The sequence below is a fragment of the Antechinus flavipes genome, chromosome 5 (assembly GCF_016432865.1).
Source record: "Antechinus flavipes isolate AdamAnt ecotype Samford, QLD, Australia chromosome 5, AdamAnt_v2, whole genome shotgun sequence".
Lineage (NCBI taxonomy): Eukaryota > Metazoa > Chordata > Mammalia > Dasyuromorphia > Dasyuridae > Antechinus > Antechinus flavipes.
Window position 1 is genome coordinate 59,213,740 of NC_067402.1, and position 20,608 is coordinate 59,234,347.

General features: G+C 34.6%; 1 protein-coding gene across 3 annotated transcripts in view; it reads left to right on the top strand.

The window, feature by feature from the left end:
• Window positions 1-20,608, top strand: part of ARMC3 (armadillo repeat containing 3) — a 146,714-nt gene that overhangs the window by 40,608 nt on the left and 85,498 nt on the right. For 2 of the 3 annotated variants that reach the window (XM_052000803.1, XM_052000804.1), the window contains exons 7-8: window positions 4,912-5,106; window positions 14,328-14,511. In XM_052000803.1, coding sequence (XP_051856763.1) covers window positions 4,912-5,106; window positions 14,328-14,511 — 379 coding nt within the window. The remainder of the gene's footprint in view (window positions 1-4,911; window positions 5,107-14,327; window positions 14,512-20,608) is intronic. The other variant, XM_052000805.1, reaches the window with a different exon arrangement.

Sequence of the window (20,608 nt, forward strand, 5' to 3'; positions counted from 1 at the left end):
GCAATGCCCTGCCCTGCCAAGTCCTCCACATGTTTTCCTTAAGAAATGGATGTTTTGACTATGTAAAAGTAATATTATTCATTAATTTAGATGACTTTCTTTTAATTTGTCTTAATTACTATACAAGACTATAATGGCTATGTATGTGATTAAATATATCAAAATGACTGCTATAAATTTTAAGTGTAACTCCATACTTTTGTATTTACATTTGTTGCTAGTAAAGTATGTTCATGTATTCAGAACTTAGAGTCTCTATCTCTACAATATGGCTCTTTGGAGGCATATTGTCTCTTGGTCCTTCACTGACTTCAAGATCAATTTTAGGCTTTTGACCTTTATACCAGTCTCTTGAGTCTGGAATTACCCCCGTCCCTCAGTGTCTTTTGATTTGCTCTTTGACCAGTAACCATTGTGTATGGATCAATTAGAATACATGATTCATACATACCACCTGATTTACAATAAACTTTTATGATATAATTTTGATAGGATGAAAGAGAGAGCTTTCATTAGCAAAAAAGAGAGCTCTTCACATTTTGACTGGCTCCAGCGTGATAGAAACTTAACAAAAATAGATAATTATTTAATGGCAACAAGAACAAAGGCAGAGAAGATTTGAAAGGAAGTAAAAATGAAAATTAAGTTTTTTCTAATCATCTTAGAAATAATAAACATTACCATATTTCATATTCTCTCCTCTAGAAAATTTAGTTGGACAACTATCATACAGCCATAAGTGGCAATTCTGACAACTTGGGCAAGGGCCTCTAGGACAAGTACAGGAAGTTCCATCAAATCAACATTTTAGATAAATTCAGTTAAAGGAGAAAGTGGGGAGGGGAATAATTATTGCAGTGAGGAAAGTAAATTCAATAGAGGAAAGAGACCCTGGGACATCATCTTGTATAGAGTATGGAGACAGAAAACCTGAGAAATACCCTGCAACCCCTATGGTCTCATACATGGAACCGTTAGGACATCTTAAGGCTGTTTGAAACTCACCTGTGGTACACTTATAGGATGGGGAAGAAAGTGGGCCATCTCATACCTTCCTAGTTTATAAGTAATTATTTCTGCTAACTGGGTGCTAATTTTGGATTTTCCTACCTCATTAAAGAGCAGAAGTGCTGACAATAATTTTTGTTGTCCTCTAAATTTTGATGTCCTGGGACAAAACTCTAATCACCTCGCCCTAGTTATGTTATGTCCTAGTAACTTTTCCCAAAGTCTTTTTCTTCTTTTCCTGGTAGAAACTTTTAAGAAAAGGGAGATTTGCTCAGTTTCCAATTTCTCAATTCCAACTAGAATCTAGTTATTATTAAGATTCCATCATGTCTGGCAGACCTAGACACTTCTCAAAGAACTTTTCAGAGTCCCCAAAGAGCCCATTCCCACTAGTTTACTAGCTATTAGCCTCACCTAGTAATTTTAAAAGAAATTATTTTCATAATTGACATACAGAATCCTATGTCTATATCTTAAAGTTGTTGTCTTTTAGCATCAGTAGTGAATCAAATAATATAAGCAAGAAGGACACTTTTACAGAGAGATCCTTGTTGTATATTCAAAATGAAATCTAGATTTACCTATAAAATTTTCTCATTACTCTCAAACTATACCTAATAAATGTTTATGGAATCCATTTGAATATATAGATAACAAATTTACATGGATTCCCATTTAGTATGGAGAGGAAATCTAGGGTTAGAAGGTAAAACTTCTGAAGCAGTTGAATACCCTCTTTGGAACCTGGTATTTCCTGAAACTAATAGAAGCCCTCTCTTCCTCATCATGCTTTCCTTCTCACTGAACCAAAAAAAAATTATTCTTGAGAAAGAATTTATTAAAATACTCACTTGTCTATGAGTCTGTAATAGTATATATTGCACATATCCATGTTAAACTTTGAGCTACTCTTTACTGAGCATGTAGATGGATTAGTCATTAAAAAGTCACATTTTAATAATACTTTTAGGTTTATAAAATGGTTCCCCAACAATAATCCTTAGTGAAAATATTTCTTCCATTTTTTAATATAGGAAATTGAGGCACTGAAATTAAATTCTTGCCTATGATGATTCTACTAGCAAATAATCTGAGGGCAGGATTCAGTGTCTCATAATACCAACGTTCCATTTACTACCCTCTGTCTCTCTTTTGTTGTCTCTTTTCAATTAAGAAATATATTTAATGGGTTGTTAACTCCTAGATATAGACATTATGGTAATTTTGATAATGTCTTCATTTATCCAACCAATTTCCTAATTGTAGCATCAAATATATTCTTCATTAAGACCAAGAAAATGAAAAATTCCAAAAATTTTGTGTCACTTTGGGTAAGTTACTTAACTTCTCTTGACTTTACTTTATTTGTAAAATAAGAAGATATGGCTCTTCCACCTCTGAGATTCTATAATTTCATGATTATGAAAATATAAACTATGAGTCATTTTTAAGATCATAAGGATTTTATTAACTGGGGAATGGTTGAATAAATTGTGGTATGTGATTATGATGGAATATTATTGTTCTATGGGAAATGATGAGCAGGATGCTCTCAGAAAAACCTGATAAGGCCTCCATGAATTCAAGCAGAGTGAAACATAGTGTATACAGAGTAATAGCAATGTTCTGGGATGAACAGATGTAAATAAATGCCTTTGCTATTCTCAGCAGTTCAATGTCTTCTGTGAAGGACTGTTGATGAAAAATCCTGTCCATAACCAGAAAAAGAACTGATTGTGTCTAAATACAGATTGAAGCATTCTCTTCCTCCTTCCCTCCCCCTTTTAAAAAATAAATATATATTTTTTTTCTTGAGGGTTTTTTTTTTGGGGGGAGATTTATGTTTTCTTTCACAACATGACATTTTTATGGGCTGGGGATGGGGATAAGAGAGAATTTGTACCTCAAGAGTTTTCAAAGCAAATTTTAAAAATGTTTTAAATGTAACTGGAGAAAAATATTTTTATTTTTCATGAACTCCATGTAATTTCTAGAAAAGTGGCTGTTTTGTCATCTTACTCAAATTTTATGCTTTTTAAAAAAGTTTTAAATTGATGTCTTGGTGAACAGGATATGAAATTATGTAATTGAACAAAGTAGATTTACTAATCTATTTCAATCTAGAGAAATCAAAAATTCAACTAAAAAAGATCATAAGGGTTCATAATCTATAGTTTCTTAATTGAATTACATTTTAAATATCAGATCAAATTTTATTATGTTGAGAGGTAACACATTGCAATGGGGGGAAAAAAGTAAACTTGGTGTCAAAGGGCCTGGGTCTGTCCGTTGCTCCCTCGTGTTAACTATGGGGAAGTTCCTTAATCTTTAAGAGGTCTCACTTTTCAGATGAAGAAACTGAAATTATTTCTAGCCATATGAAAAGATGCTCCAAATCATTATTGATCAGAGAAATTCTAATCAAGACAACTCTGAGATACACTACACACCTCTCAGATTGGCTAGGATGACAGGAAAAGATAATGATGAATATTGGAGGGATGTGGGAAAACTGGGACACTGGTGCATTGTTGGTGGAATTGTAAATGCATCCAACCATTCTGGAGAGCAATTTGGAATTATGCTCAAAAAGTTATCAAATTATGCATACGCTTTGACCCAGCAGTGTTACTACTGGTCTTATATCCCAAAGAGATCTTAAAGAAGAGAAAGGGACCCGCATGTGCCAAAATGTTTGTGGCGGCCCTCTTTGTAGTGGCAAGAAACTGGAAATTGAATTAAGAATTAGAAACTGGAAATTGAATTAGAGTTAATTAATTGGAGAATGGCTGAGTAAGTTGTGGCATATGAATATTATGGAATATTATTGTTCTGTAAGAAATGACGAGCAGGATGAATACAGAGAGGCTTGGAGAGACTTACATGAACTGATGCTGAGTGAAATGAGCAGAACCAGGAGAACAATTATACACTTCAACAGCAATACTGTATACAATGATTAATTCTGATGGATGTGGCTCTCTTCAACAATGAGATGAACCAAATCAGTTTCAGTTGTTCAGTAATGAAGAGAACCAGCTACACCCAGTGAAAGATCTCTGGGAAATAAGTGTGAACCACTACATAGCATTTCCAATCCCTCTGTTTTTGTCCACTTGCATTTTTTATTTCCTTCACAAGTTAATTGTATATTATTTCAAAGACAGATTCTTGTGCAGCAAAATAACTATGGCTATGTATACATATATTTCATTTAATATATACTTTAACATATTTAACATGTATTTGTCTACCTGCCATCTAGGGGAGAGGATGGGGGGAGGAGAGAAAAAGTTGGAAGGGTCAATGCTGAAAAATTACCCAGGCATATGTCTTGTAAATAAAAAGCTATAATAATAATAATAATAAATATAAGAGGTCTAAGTTTCTTCTCTATAAAATGAAAGCATTAGATTCAGGAGTCTCTGAGTTCCCTTTGACACTTCAGTCTATGATCTGTGAATTATAGATATTGATGAATATCTGCTGAATAAAAAATAGGTGTATCAAATATTGTCTTTGCACTTCTCCCAAACTTTGTTTATAAAAAAACAAACCTCCAAACTCTAGCTAAGTTAATAAGTTAATAAGAGATTATTTTGTTTGTTTTTTATAAAGAGATTATTTTAACCAAATTTATAAAAGATTTGTTGTATAATTAGGATGCTTCAAATAAAACAAATAATCATAGAATATATGGTCTCCCCTCAAGCTAATATGCAGGTTTTAATGCATCTTTTAATTATAAAACTAATTTTAGAAGGAAAGCTAAAAAGTCTCAAAATGTTTATTTGTTGCTTCATGTTAGAGAACAATCTCTTCACTATTGCCTTGTGTTGCTGCATTATTTGTCACTTTTTTTTTTTTTTTTTTTTTTTTTTTTTTTTTTGTATTCCATGGCAGGACTTTCATTGTCGAATGGCAATTCAGGATCTAAGTGCAATCCCTCCTATATTAGATCTCTTAAAATCTGAATATCCAATTATTCAACTTCTGGCTCTCAAGACCTTAGGCACTATTACCAATGATAGAGAAAGCAGAGTAATGCTGAGAGATAGCCAAGGACTGGAACAACTTCTTAAAATTCTTGAAACCAAGGTACTTTAAAAATGTAGTCACATTTACTGTTTAAATTTAAATCTTCCTTAAAAGTACTTGTGTAACTTGCAGTAACTAGAAGAGAAAAGGTCATTTGCCAAATCAAAAAGGATGGCTAAAAATTCAGTAATGTTATTTTTAAAAATTAAGATAGAATAATTCTTCATTAATTCAATCTATTTGGGAATGAGTTTGAATTTATGAAAAAAAGAGCTACCAAGGATTTTTTTTAAAGAAGTAATTATATTATGTACAATAACAATTTGGCTAATGAAGTGTTGCTTAGTGGAAGTCCTTAACAGACTTTTATAATAGCTAAATATAAATGATTTGTAATTGACATGTAAATAGTTCATCAGAAATACTTGTGAGAATTGGAAAACAATTTGTTCTCTTGATATTTTAAAATATTTATTATATTGTTCATACTATTCTCTTTCCTTTCCCTCTTCCCCATTATTTTGCTTTTGACCATCACTTCCCTCAAACAGCCCTTCCCCTTTATAGCCCCTCCCCCTCTCTTATACATTTCCCCTACTACGTTTGTTTTCCCTTCTATTAGCTTCCTTCTTTCCTTTCCTCTTTCCTCTTCTACTTTCTTATAGGGTGAAACAAGTTTTTCTATGAAACCAAATATGTCTAATATTCTCTCTTCGAGACAAATCTGATGAGAATAAGATTCATACAATGTTTATCCCCCTCCCTTCTTTCTCTTAATTGTAATAGGTCTTCTTTACTTCTTCATGAGATGTAATTTCCCTCATTTTGCCTCCATTTTCCTTTTTTTCCAGTACAATCCCCTTTCCACTTTTAGTTTCTTTTTCATATTATCCCAATAAAATCACATTATACCCATACCCTCTAAGTATACCCATAGAGATATAGTTCTCAAGAGTTCTTTCCTTTTTACTTTTTTATGCTTTTCTTGAGTTCTGTATTTGGAGATCAAATTTTTTGTTCAGCTCTGGTTTTTTCATCAGGAATAAATGAAATCGAATGAAATTGACCTGTTTCATTGAATGTCCATCTTCTTCCCTGAAAGATAATGCTCAATTTAGCTAAATAGTTGATTTTTGGTTGCAATCCAAGTTCCTTTGTTTTTTGGAATATTAGATTCCAGGCCCTTCGATCCTTTAAGGTGGAAAGCTGCTATTCAGGTAATTCTGATTGTGGCGCCTTGATATTTTAATTGTTTCTTTCTTGCTGTTTGCAATATTTTTTCCTTGATCTGATAATTCAAAAATTTTAGCCACAATATTTCTTGGAGGTTTCATTTTGGGGGTTTCTTTCAGGAAGTAAGTGATTGGTGAATTCTTTCAATGGCTATTTTACCTTTTGTTCTAGAACATCAGGGCAATTTTCCTTGATGATTTCCTGAAAGATGATGTCTAGGCTCTTTTTTCATCATGGTTTTCAGGAAGTCCAATGTTCCTTGGATCTATTTTTCAGGTCAGTTGTTTTTCCAATGAGGCATTTCACATTTCTTCTATTTTTTCATTTTTTTTTCTTTTTTGGGTCTTGCTTGACTGATTCTTTTAATCTTCTTGAATCATTCACTTCTGTTTGTTCAATTCTAATTTTTAATGTATTATTTTTTTCAGTTACCTTTTTTAGCTCCTTTTGTATTTGGCCAATTAAATTTTTAAATGAGTTTTTTTTTTTTTTTTGTTCATTGCACTTTTTTTTTTTTCAATTGAACAAATTGTTTTTCAGTGAATTGGTTTCTTTTTCATATCTCTTTTGTAAGGAGTTATTTGTCTTGTCCATTTCATCAAATATATTTTGTAGGGAGTTATACTTTTCCCATTTCATCACATCTATTTTTAAGGAGTTTTCTTCAGATAATTTCTGTTTACCTTTTTGCAAAGATCTCATTTCCTTTCCCCATTTTTCTAATAAAACTTTAAAAATTCTTTTTGAATTCTTTCAAGAGAGCCTTGTAAATTGGGGACCAACTCATATCACCCTTTGGGGCTTCTTCTGGAGTTATTTGCCTTTAGGATCCTTAAGGTTTGAGGTCTGTTCCTGTCTTTCTCTTTAAAAGTTGTCTATGATCAGAGTTCTTTTTGCTTTTTTGCAAACCTTTGCAAAACCTTTGTTTAAAGGTTGAGGAGGCTTAAGACAAAGGAGCCTTAAGACAAAGGATCCCGCTGATTTAGTTTGCCCTGGGGCAGTTCTGCTGACTGACTTCTGGTGCGGTGTAATTGCAGCCAGGTCCCACTTCCTCCAGGGCTCAGTAGCTTACAATTTGCCTTTTGTATTTTCTTTTGGTTGTCTTGAAGCAAATCTGCTAAACTACCAGCTTACAATCAGGACAGAGTAGCCTAAGAGCCTCACAGTAGAGTCCCAAGTATGTAGACAAATGCTCTGGCTTCCCACCCCAGCTCTCTACCCTATGGTTCCCTGGAGCTTGATGACCTCTCCCTCTGCCTGATTGACACAGATCTTTCCTGAAGTTCTTCCAAAGTATCTTCTTCTGGACATTTGTTGTACTACAAATATTTGTGGGTTCTGTCACTCCAAAACCAGTTCAGAGGCTCAATCTGCTCTTGTTTTGAGAAAAGGTTGGAGGAGATCAGATAAAGACATGTTTGCTCTCTGTCATCTTCTATTGTTCATACTATTAACTTATATTTTTATGAACACACTATTTATTAAGCACTGGTAAACTCTGTGTAAATAACCAGAAATTGTAAACAAGTATTAGTATCAAACTATATTTACTGTATATATAAATATTAGTATTAAGCCAACATGAAAACTCCTCAATATTCATTGAGGAAAGAGGACGTTGAAGGCATATTAACAGTGTCTTAATTTCTTGAATACTTAGGTTTTTAAAGTTACTCATTTGCACTTCCTGACTTATAAGAAAGGTCCTGAAAAAAATGACTTACAACTTACAAGTATGTTTTGGCTGAATAACCAAACATCTGAAATTTGTAAAGTCTACATTAATGAGGTTTTAGTATAATTCTGTTCTGTGGTCATTTCTATTATAATGTCACTAAAGTAGACTGAAAAAACAAAGTTAAAAGAAATTGTTTTATCCAAGCACTCTAAAAATTCCTATACAAATTTTCTACATAGATTAATGCAATGTGGCATAATAGAGAATGGTCTTAAAATAAGAAAAACATGTTTAAACATCACTTCTGATACATTCTCATTAGTTCTATGACCATGGGAAAGCCATTTAAGCTAATCTGTAATCCTGATAAAAACTGATAAAAATCATAGTTCCAAACCCCTCCCAAGTTAATACAATGTCTTTAAGCACCTTTCCTTACAGGTGGGGCCCCCAGTATAGGTCCAAATCCATTCACAATCACAGGTCATTAATTCCTATTCTGTATTCACTTGTCTTTACTCAGACATAGGACACCATTAAATAACATAAGAAAAGCTATAAAAGAACATTCTCTCCACAAACATCAGATACTCCAGAGTGGGAGTGAACATCTCCTCATGCACGAGGGGAACAAACATAAAGAACATGTGTACAACTTAAAGCCCTACTGCAGTAGGGCTCCCTGTTTTACTCTGTTCTATCAAACCCTATCAAATGGCTCTGTCCCGCCCATTTCCTAGAAGCTGGGAGCTCCTTGTTAGTAATTCCTGGACTTATCTTTCTGTAGGCATCCTCTGGCCCTGTCAGTTTCAGATAGAAATAAGGGCAGATAATAGTTCTACTCAGAGTCAACACAGTTAGCTAACAAAAGCCAAACTGAGGTCTCTGGCCAAGGCAGTTTTTCCAATTTTTCTTTTCAATTCATATGACACAAAACTAAATTTTCTGTTACAAAAAACTATCTTAGGGCTTATTATTTCCAAGCTTAGCATTTCTCTAGCTTAGCATCAAGTAAACAGAGGAGGTAATCTAATGCCTATGTTCCCCAGTAAATTATGTATATCCATCAGGACCAAAGTCTTGACTACCGGAGCTCTGGATTTTGTCCAGTAAAAAGTCTTGCCTGCCTTCTTTTCTACCTTTTATTAATAATAATAATTATTATTATATTTTTATAGAACTTTTAAGGTTGGCAAAGTACTTTACCATATTATCTCATTTTGTTCTCAACAACCCTAGGTGGATTGTTGAGTAAGTGCTACAAAACACTTTAATAGATCCATGATTCCATTACTCTCTCTAATTGGTCAGGTGACAACTCAGGTTATGCAGATGAGGAAACTGAGTCTTGAAGAAGTTAAATAATGTCTAAAGGCATAATGAAAACTGGGGTCTCTCCCGATTTAAAATGCAGTCCTTTTTTTCTAATGCAATTCACTCCCTTTCTGAATTGGAGTTTATAAAGTAGCTTCATGTGTGTGATTTAACTTGTTATTTATAATAATTCTGTGAAGTATGTAGAGAACTGGAGGGAACGAGAATTTATTGTGTTTTATAAATATTACCAAACAATTAGTTATTTTAGCAAAGTAGCAGGATATAAAATAAACCTACATAAATCATCAACATTTCTATATATCACCAACAAAGCTCTGCAAGGAGAGATAGTAAGAGATAAAACCATTTAAAATAACCATAGACAATATAAAATATCTGAAAGTATACTTGCCAAGACAAGCCAGAAACTTCATGAATAAAATATTTTATATAAGTAAAGTTAGACTTAAACAATTGGAGATATATTAATTGTTCATGAGTGATTAAAGCCAACATTTTTTTTAATGGCAATTCTACCTAATCTACTTATTCAATGCCATCCCAATTAAACTATCAAAATTATTAAAAACTTTTATTGAGTTAGAAAAAAATAACAGAATTCATTTGAAGAAAAAAATGTCAAGACTATTCAAGGAATTAATAGAAAAAAATTGTAAAGGCAGGCGGTTTAACAATATTAGATTATAAACCGGATTAAAAGCCAGCAATTAGCAAACTAAGAAATAGAAAGGTAGATTAGTGGAACAGAGTAAAAAGGCACAGTAATAAATTGTTATAGTAACCTTCTGTTTGATAAATATAAAAATTTGAGCTTTGAGGATAAGAATTCACTATTTTGTAAAAAAAAAAATGCTGGTAAAGTTGAAAAACACTCTGGAAGAAACTAGGTATAGACCAATATCTTATACCAAGATGAGGTCAAAATAGATACATGATCTAGATATAAAGGGAGATATTATAAGTAAATTAGAAGAATATGAAATGTTATTTATCATATTTGTGGATAGGAAAATTTAGAAATGGATAATTTTGATTACAGTAAGTTAGAAAGGGTTTCTACAAATAAAACCAGTGTAGCCAATATTATAAGGAAAGCAAAAAAAATTGCAGGAAAAATTTTGGAGCAGTTTCTTGGATAACAGTCTCATACCTCAAATATATGGGTCACTATTATATTCATAAGAATATGAGCCATTCCCTTTGATCATTTGATCAAAGGATAGGAACAGGCAGCTTTTGAAAAAAGAAATATCGAATATGCTAAATCATCATTGAATAAAGAAAAAAAAAATGAAAAAAAATGGCAGAACCAGGACTTAAAACATCCCATCATTACATACTCAGTGCTCCCTTGGCTAATGCTAACACTGAGAAATAATAGTCTTTCAAGATTTAAATAGTTTTATGTCAATTCAAGTTATAGAAAAATAGAAATATTTCTTTTTTAAAAGAAGTTTTAATTAAGGTTTGTGATTCAGAGCAAAATTCTATGCCAAATCATTTGTGAGAGTTGATTTCAGTTGGCAAAAGAAGGAAAAACCTCTGCAAAAGATATGAAATGGTAATGAGTAAAGGTTTTTATTAAATTTTATAATACAGTTATCAATCAGCTTTCAAATAACTTTGAGAGTCAGGTAAGATTTAGATCAGTTTCCATGCTAAACTAAGTTGGATATCTAATAGAAAATGTCTTACTTTATCAAAATTTTCACATTCTTATCCAAGTTCTGTTACAGAATTCCTGTCAGACATGGAATTAGTCATAATAAAACAAACGCATTTAAACAACGCATTTAAAAATTCAATTGGCCAATGGAATATTATTGTTCTGTAAGAAATGACCAGCAGGAATTATGCCCAAAAAATTATCAAATTGTGCATACCCTTTGATCCAGCAGTGTTTCTATTGGGCTTATATCCCAAAGAAATACTAAAGAAGGGAAAGGGACCTGTATGTGCCAAAATGTTTGTAGCAGCCCTATTTGTAGTGGCTAGGAACTGGAAAATGAATGGATGCCCATCAATTGGAGAATGGCTGGGTAAATTGTGGTATATGAATGTTATGGAATATTATTGTTCTGTAAGGAATGACCAGCAGGATGAATACAGAGAGGACTGGCGAGACTTACATGAACTGATGCTAAGTGAAATGAGCAGAACCAGGAGATCATTATACACTTTGACAATGATATTGTATGAGGACATATTTTGATGGAAGTGGATTTCTTTGACAAAGAGACCTAACTGAGTTTCAATTGATAAATGACGGACAAAAGCAGTTACACCCAAAGAAAGAACACTGGGAAACGAATGTGAACTATCTGCATTTTTGTTTTTCTTCCCGGGTTATTTATACCTTCTGAATCCAATTCTCCCTATGCAACAAGAGAACTGTCTGGTTCTGCAAACATATATTGTATCTAGGATATACTGCAACATATCCAACATATATAGGACTGCTTGCCATCTAGGGGAGGGGATGGAGGGAGGGAGGGGGAAAAATTGGAACAGAAATGAGTGCAAAGGATAATGTTGTAAAAAAAAAAAAATTACCCTGGCATGGATTCTGTCAATATAAAGTAATTATTAAATAAAAATTAAAAAAAAAAAAAAAAAAGAAATGACCAGCAGGATGAATACAGAGAGGACTGGCGAGACTTACATGAACTGATGCTAAGTGAAATGAGCAGAACCAGGAGATCATTATACACTTCAACAACGATATTGTTTGAGGACATATTTTGATGGAGGTGGATTTCTTTGACAAAGAGACCTAACTGAGTTTCAATTGATAAATGACGGACAAAAGCAGCTACACCCAAAGAAAGAACACTGGGAAACGAATATGAACTATCTGCATTTTTGTTTTTCTTCCCGGGTTATTTATACCTTCTGAATCCAATTCTCCCTATGCAACAAGAGAACTGTTCGGTTCTGCAAACATATATTTTATCTAGGATATACTGCAACATATCAAACATATAAAGGACTGCTTGCCATCTAGGGGAGGGGGTGGAGGGAGGGAGGGGAAAAAAATGGAACAGAAATGAGTGCAAAGGATAATGTTGTAAAAAAAAAAATTACCCTGGCATGGATTCTGTCAATATAAAGTAATTATTAAATAAAAATTAAAAAAAAATTCAATTGGCCAAATGCAAAAGGAGGTAAAAGAAAGTAATTTACTAAAAATTAGAATTGAACAAGTGGAAGTGAATGACTCAATGAGACTAAAAGAATCTATCAAAACCAAAAAAAAGAAAAAAAGAAAAAAAAAAACATAAGAAATTGTGAAATACCTCATTGGAAAAACAACTGCCCTGGAAAACAGATCTAGCAAAGACAATTTAAGGATCATTGGACTTAATAAAAACCATGATGAAAAAAGAGCCTACACATCATCTTTCAGGAAACCATCAAGGAAAACTGCCCTGATGCCCTAGAACCCAGAAGGTAAAGTAGTCATTGAAAGAATTCACCAATCACCTCCTGAAAGAGACCCCAAAATGAAAACTCCAAGGAATATTGTAGCTAAATTTCAGGATTATCAGATCAAGGAAAAAATTTTGCAAGTAGCTAGAAAGAAACAATTCAAATATTGAGGATCCACAATCAGGATTACCCAGGACCTAGCAGTTTCCACTTTAGAGAATCGAAGGGCCTAGAATCTGATGTTCTGAAAGGCAAAGGAACTTAGATTGCAACCAAAAATCAACTATACAGCAAAAGTGAGCATTATCTTTCAGGGAATAGGAGACATGAGAAATTTCTTAATTTGTAAGGAGAAACTGTCAGGAGAAAGGATCATATTTTTAGAAGAGGATTCTCCTTTCAGAAAAGAATCTCCACAGATTGTGACGTTTGTCTTTGGGCTAATAATTGGTGCCTAGTTAATGTCTTTTCTTTTATCTTCATTTTATGTTTGATAATACTTTTGCATACTTTTTGTGATGAAGTATGGTATGCATTTATACTGTCATTTTGCTACTGTTGGTTTTATTAAATATAATTGTTGGTATTATTAAATACAATTTGCAAAGTTTTAAATTTCCCATGCTTTATTTAGCTTTAAATTCTAAGTGGAGATGCAGCATGACCTAGTGGTTAGAAGACAATACAGAGAATAATTATAATTTTGCCGGTATAGTTCACATATCACTTAATATTGGTTAAATCACCTTACTCATCACTTGTCTGAGACTATGTGTGAATACTTATATAAAGTAGAGGTATAAAAATCATTTTTGTATGTCATATCTTAAATACTAAACATTGATTTTTCTATATTCCTTTAGCTTCATTGCTCAATTTTATACCATTTCAAGTATGCTTTTACTTGAAGCTTCTAAGTTTCAGCAAAGCACACAAATGAAATATACATTTTTTTAAAGAAATAATAATTATTGTTGTTTGATTCTGACTTAGTTTTTCACTGATGTAAGCAATTCAAAATGAGAAAAAAAAACCCATACTGGTATAGATGGATAACTCTTTTGCAATTAGTAGTCTTAAAATGTTTCATTGGGCATTGAAAAATTAAATGTTTTGTTCAGGGTCACAGAGCCAGTGTGTGGGAGGCTCATGGCTCTCTGCCCACTATGTCAGGCAATCTTATCTTGCAAACCTTGCAAATAATTTCTCTAATAAAAAGAATTTTTAAAATCTCGTGATTTTATACACACAATGTATCAATTAATATACATTTTTGGCTCTATTGTCCAGAACAAGTCAGTTACTCTCCAAATGCCTCTAGGGAATGACCTAAAATCCCAAATTTTAGAAAAGTTCATAATCTGCTTCGGTAAATATTTGGGCCTAACACCTTATGGCCAATTCACAATTTCTCAGAAGTTTACTACCATCATTCTTATAGTGAATGAGCAGTAGGCAAAGCAAAAAAGAAGTCAAGCTTGATAGTCATTGGAACTCCATAATTTCCTTCTGCCTCTGCCACAACAAATGTATACAATTTTAGTCTCCCTGTATACAAAATATTGGACAAAATACTAAAATCTTTTTTTGTTTTTATTATTAGGAATTTAATGATCTTCACATAGAAGCTCTTGCTGTGCTAGCCAATTGTCTTGAGGATTTGGATACCATGCAACAACTTCAGCAGGCAGGAGGTCTTAGGAAACTCCTGGCATTTGCAGAAAATACCACATTTCCTGATATCCAGAAGAATGCAACTAAAGCAATTGCTAGAGCAGCTTATGATCGTATGTATAATTTTAAAGGCAAATATCATGATTGTACAACTAGTTAATCCTTTCACTTAAGGCTGAGCAAAGTCTGCCAAGCCAAATAGCATAGAGATCCCTTTGTCAGTGGCATAAAACAATAGGATGACCTACAAATTAATAATAATATAATCATGGTCTTGTTTTTTTTATAATTATTCATTCTCTACAGGGTTTTTAAATATTCTCTTATTTACTGTGGAGTTCAGGATTATACAGAATATGTACATTATTTGTGATCATGAAAGCTATTATTTAAATAAGTCAGTGCTAGGAATGGTATCTATACAGTAATTTTTCAAGCTGTAATCTAAGTCTAGTAGTGCCATGTAACAGGATATGAAAAATTCTGTATTCATGACTATACATAATAAGGTTTTCATTTCAGTGATGAGTTCTGCTAACATAAATCTGCAAAACTGGAGTGGTTTGTTTGTGTCAATAGAACCAAAGATGAAATTACAATTTTAATTTATATCTATTGGGGAGTATTTTATTTAACACAATATGTGATTTAAGTTTTTTCCCCTTCCGTATCACTCCTATTTCCTAAGAATGACAGCTTGACTATTTTAAGTGAGTTACATTCTGAACATATATATATATATATAGAATAAGGGAAACATTCCCTTCTTAATTCACCCTAGAGACCTTTCTTGTGACTCTTGCCCTAGTTGAACAAGCAGAATTTCACTGACAGAAATTATACCTATAGAAGGTATGAAGAATTATACTGAGAAGTCTAGACCCAAAGAAAGATTTTGAAATCAATAATAACTAACAATAATAACAACAAATCACTTGTATGGTGCTTTAAGGTTTGCAAAGTACTTCTCAGACAAACCGACCTTCTCTTTGTTCTTCACACTTGGTATTCCATCTCTTAACAACCTTGTAAGGTCAGGATAAGTATCAGCTTAGAGGTGAAGCAATTTATCCATGAACACCCAGACAATAAGTGTCTGCGGTGGGATTAGAATCTTTGTCTTCTGCCTTCTCTTGAGCCCAGCATGCTGCGTCTCAAAGTAAGGTTGTTTTTGTATGGTTTATCCTTAGTTTACACTGAGCATAGTGGGCTAGAAAAATTGCTGGCCTTGGCAGTGGCTTGGCAGTGGGCCTTGTGTGCAAGGAAGGGCCTTGATAACTGGGTGTATGACCTAGATTGTCCCTGTGCCCAAGTCTGTAAGATGAAGGTATTCACATTCTCTACCTCAGGAGATCCTTGGAGGAAAGTGGTTATAAACCTGAAGGTAGTTATGTAAATGTGAGATGGGCTGGATGGATAAGGCGTGGGGCCTGGAGTCAGGCACTTTAACCCTGTTTGCCTTAAACCATTAATGCTGGTGTGCTCTGGTCCATGGGGTCACAAAGAGTGGGACACAACCAAAAAACCACCACAAATGTGATACAAGAATTGTTCTACTAGGTCACACGTAGACACCGCCTCGGAGGGAAAGGGCCATTGGGATAGTGGCTGCCTTCCTACTTACTGCACAGCTCAATTTCCCAGCCAAATGAGCACCTTCAGAAGCCATCTCCACTCCATTTGACAAAACAGCTGCCCTAAGCTCACAGTCACCAAGTCTGTAGCTCCTATATACCATCCGCATGCACATACATATATGTGACAACCTTTCAAAGAAGTCAAGCAACTGCCATCGTCAGAAAAATTCGTGTCAACAGTAATACAAACACTTCCTATTTATTTGACTTGGAGCTTCCCAAAAATCTGGGAGGTGTACCCATTTTACAGCAGAAGAAGTTAATTGACCTGCCTAAGGTCACCAATCTAGTTGGTGTTTAAGGCAGGTGTTTCTAGCACTCAAGCCACAATGCCGCCTCTGATCAGCCTTCCATCCCTTGTCATGTAATGATCCTCTGAAGTATCATCAAAAAAAGTTAAATTTATTTTCTTTAAAAATAAATAAAGGGTAATCCATTGTCTCGAACCTCTCTGAGCCCACATTAGGTAAAACCTTGTGTTGCCTCTTCTGTTCCCAGCATAAAAGGCTCTAGCACCAAAAGTCTGAAGCAAGACAGGTAAAACAGTAAAACAAGGCAAACTCTTTAGAGTGACCCCTGTGCCTTCTGATCACTGTTTTCCTCTTTTGCTTAGATATTGATTACCTGAACACAACCTTGTTTGGCTTGACTATGCCCCCATGGGCTGTGCAAGTACATACTCATCAGCTAACATAAGGAATAAGTAAGGAAAAACTCCATTGGGATGACCCAGAGTTCGGGTGAACAGTGTGGAGCGAAAGGAACAGTGTGGAGTGAAGGGAAAGTGAAGCAATCTTGGCAATGAGCACTAAAAGCATATTCAGGTCGACATCATACCAAGGACTTCTTGTTTGTACTGAAAGCACCTGGACCGCAAACACTATGTCATAGCTTGTTCCATTTAATCCCTGCCTCCAAGGCTCCCCAAAATGGCACAATCCAACCTACATGAGGAAAAGGAGCCAGTTTGGCATAATGGATGAGTGAGTGATTTGTAGTTGTGAAGAACTGAGTTTAAATCTTCTGTTCTTCCTTGCTCTCTCATTGTGAACAAGTCACTTAATTTCTCTATAAGATGGATAGTATTTAATTACCAGGAAATACCAGTACCTATAAGTTGCACAAAGTTCATCATCCTGTTGTGAGGACCACACCAAACTTTAAAATGCTACATCCATGTCTATGATGATGATTATTATTGAAGACTCGTGGGAGAGATAATGGGAAAGAGTGGAGTTACAAGAACTTTTCTAAATATTCTAAAGTATGTGATGACTGCTGCTGTGCACCCAACATTGCCCAAAGTACTTGTGGTCACAATCTCTGAGACCTCATAGCCTCTGAATGTGGAATTAATAACCAAGATGACATCTGAACTTCTTACAAAAGGAATTTCTTCAGGTATTTACTGTGTTTAGTTACAGGTTACAAGAAAATAGATTATAACTCCAATGGAATGTGTATTAACCATGAAGAAACAAACTCCTCAAAGATACCTACTAGCTTCAGTCATAGCACTCAATGAAATTTCTTTGGAGACCAAAGTCAAATGAATCCTTAATCTTGTTCAGTTGGATTTTCCGTCCAAGGATCATGACCCAATTATTTCTGCCCACATTCATATCTTTCTATAAGTTCACCACAGGCGGTCTATTTGTCACTGCTGAGAGCCTTCCTTTGGTTTAGCTGCACATTTTGAGACTTATAGTGAAGCTAATAAACTGCCAGTGATTGTCTCTTGCTTTTGCCATGACACCTTTATCCCATTTCATCAAAATTCCTTATTATGTGGTAAGCCTGCTACCATTTATTGTGTAACCTTCCATTGTCCTTTTAACACTTATTTTAAATTTTTCCTATACTATCATGTACTATGATTTGGGATGCTGGTAGGATGTTGGTATTAGCAATATGGGCCTTTGTTTCTGGGAGAAGTTTGGGTTCATAAAAGGAGGCTTGGAATTTTCTGAATCCAACCTGCTCTTGTCCTAATTCGGGATCTAGTTCATTGTTTATCTGAACATCCATCCCTATGGCATACACATGGCATAGTGTCCTAAAAGTTAGACACTTGTTTTCTCTCATGTAGATGATCTGAGCAAACCCTGAATGATTATGGATCTTTTGTAAGAATCACTGCCAAAGCCCTGTTTGTAGTGGCTAGAAACTGGAAATTGAATGGATGCCCATCAATTGGAGAATGGCTGGGTAAATTGTGGTATATGAATGTTATGGAATATTATTGTTCTGTAAGAATGACCAGCAGGATGAATACAGAGAGGCTTGGAGAGACTTACATGTACTGATGCTAAGTGAAATGAGCAGAACCAGGAGATCATTATCCATTCAACAACAATATTGTATGAGGATGTATTCTGATGGAAGTGTATTTCTTTGACAAAGAGACCTAACTGAGTTTCAATGGATAAATGATGGACAGAATCAGCTACACCCAAAGAAAGAACACTGGGAAACGAATGTGAACTATTTGCATTTTTGTTTTTCTTCCTGGGTTATTTTTACCTTCTGAATCCAATTCTCCCTGTGCAACAAGAGAACTGTTTGGTTCTGCAAACATATATTGTATCTAGGATATACTACCGACATATCTAACATATATAGGACTGCTTGCCATCTAGGGGAGGGGGTGGAGGAGGGAGGGGAAAAATTGGAACAGAAGCGACAAGGGATAATGTTGTAAAAAAAAAAAAAATTACCCTGGCATGGATTCTGTCAATATAAAGTTATTATAAAATTAAATTAAATTTTAAAAAATCACTGCCAAGTGTCAAGGCTGATGCAATCATCATAGCCATACACAGAGAGAGAGCATCTGGAGGGCCTTCACATCTATAAGAAATTCTTCTTCAGCTTAAAACTGGGCTCTCTGAAAGCCAGATAACTTGTCTTGAGTCATTAACTAAAACCTCTTGATTATCAACAAAGTGTCCAACATTCCAGAAAAGAAGAAAGGTCATTATATTTGGAGTAGGAGTCATCAGGTTCATGTCTTGATCATTCATAGTTCTTTGTGCCCTGCATTCCAGGTCAAACACAAGACCCCTCCGTCTACTCACCTCCTTCCCCAAAGCCCTACAAAAATCACCTTCCACAGACACTTGGAATAGTTCAGAAAATTCCCAATAATTTTGACATAATGAGTCAGTGTGTCTTAAATTTGATAAATTCATCACATTTGATAAAAACCATCACTTCTGCTGGTGTTATCACTTGAGTATTAGGGTCCAGATCACAATATTATTCTTATTTTTGTTGTCTCTCAATAAGATTAACATCTTACTTGTCTTTGCATAGGCTTCCCACTCTCTCTTGAAAAATAAGACAAAAGGAATGTTTAGCTTTTTTATTCTTTTTTTTTTTTAAGTTGAGATCTGTTTTTAGGGCAAGGGAGTTTCTACAAGCGGTGACTTTCTCTACAAGCGGCTGCGACTGCACTGGGTCAGTGCTGATTCAATCCCGGTGCTGGGTGGGTGTGGTCAGGTCCCCTGAGATTCTGGTGTTTTGGGATTCACTATTGATCTTTTGTGTTTGTATTGGATGTTTTATAACTTCTCTGCTGATGTACTGACTTGCAGCCAGGACAAAGTAGCCAACACTGCTGTAGATTCCTGTAGATCCCTCCCCATAAATTCTCTGCCACAGGAAGTCTGCACCAGCCCATGAAGACCATACCCCGCCCAGGACTCTGCGCTGTCTGTGCTGCCAGTGCTGCCATCTGTGCTCAGCTGCTTGCTCTTATCCCGCCTCCCTCCGTGCCCGATTGAAACAGACCTTTTCTAGTAATCTTCAAAATTGTCTTTTGTTGGTAATTTGTTGTACTCCCAGTATTTGTGGATTCTGCCAATCCAGAGTTAATTCAGAGGCTGGATTTAGTAATTAGTCTGAGGTTGTGGGAGGTCAGAGCATGTGTCCTCTCGCCCATCTTGGCTCCGCCCTCAGAAGTTGAATCCAGTATTTATGAATCAATCATAAAGGGCATCTATCTTCTCTGAACCTGATCTAGAGAATTCTCATCAAGGTAAGGCAACACTGGCCCAAAAGTCCCTGTATCTCCATATCAGCAATATGATACCACGTTGGGGGAATTTGAAGCTTCAATCTGACCACGGGGAGCTATTTCTAATGCTGTATTTTTCCTTTTAAAATTTTTGTCTTACTGTGAATTTAACAATTATTAACACACATTTCAATATAAACAAGAATAGTGTCACAAAATACAATTTAAAAACAATTATGTAACTGCATTAAAGTTTAAAATCTAGTTACAGTATTGTTCTATTTGTGTTTGTGTTTGTCTATAAAAATGTAGTTACAGAATTGTTCTATTTGTATTTCTGCTTGTAAAAATCTAGTTACAGCCTTGTTCTATTTTTCTTTCTGTACTTTTTTAAATTTAAAAATGTTTCATTGAAGCTTTTTTCATATCTATCATTACTTTATATATGTATATACATTATATATGTATCAATCCATATAGCAAAACAGAGTGGCCACGAATGCAAATCTCATTCTACACCCCTCTCAAACCATGGGCCATGTCCCATCTGAAACA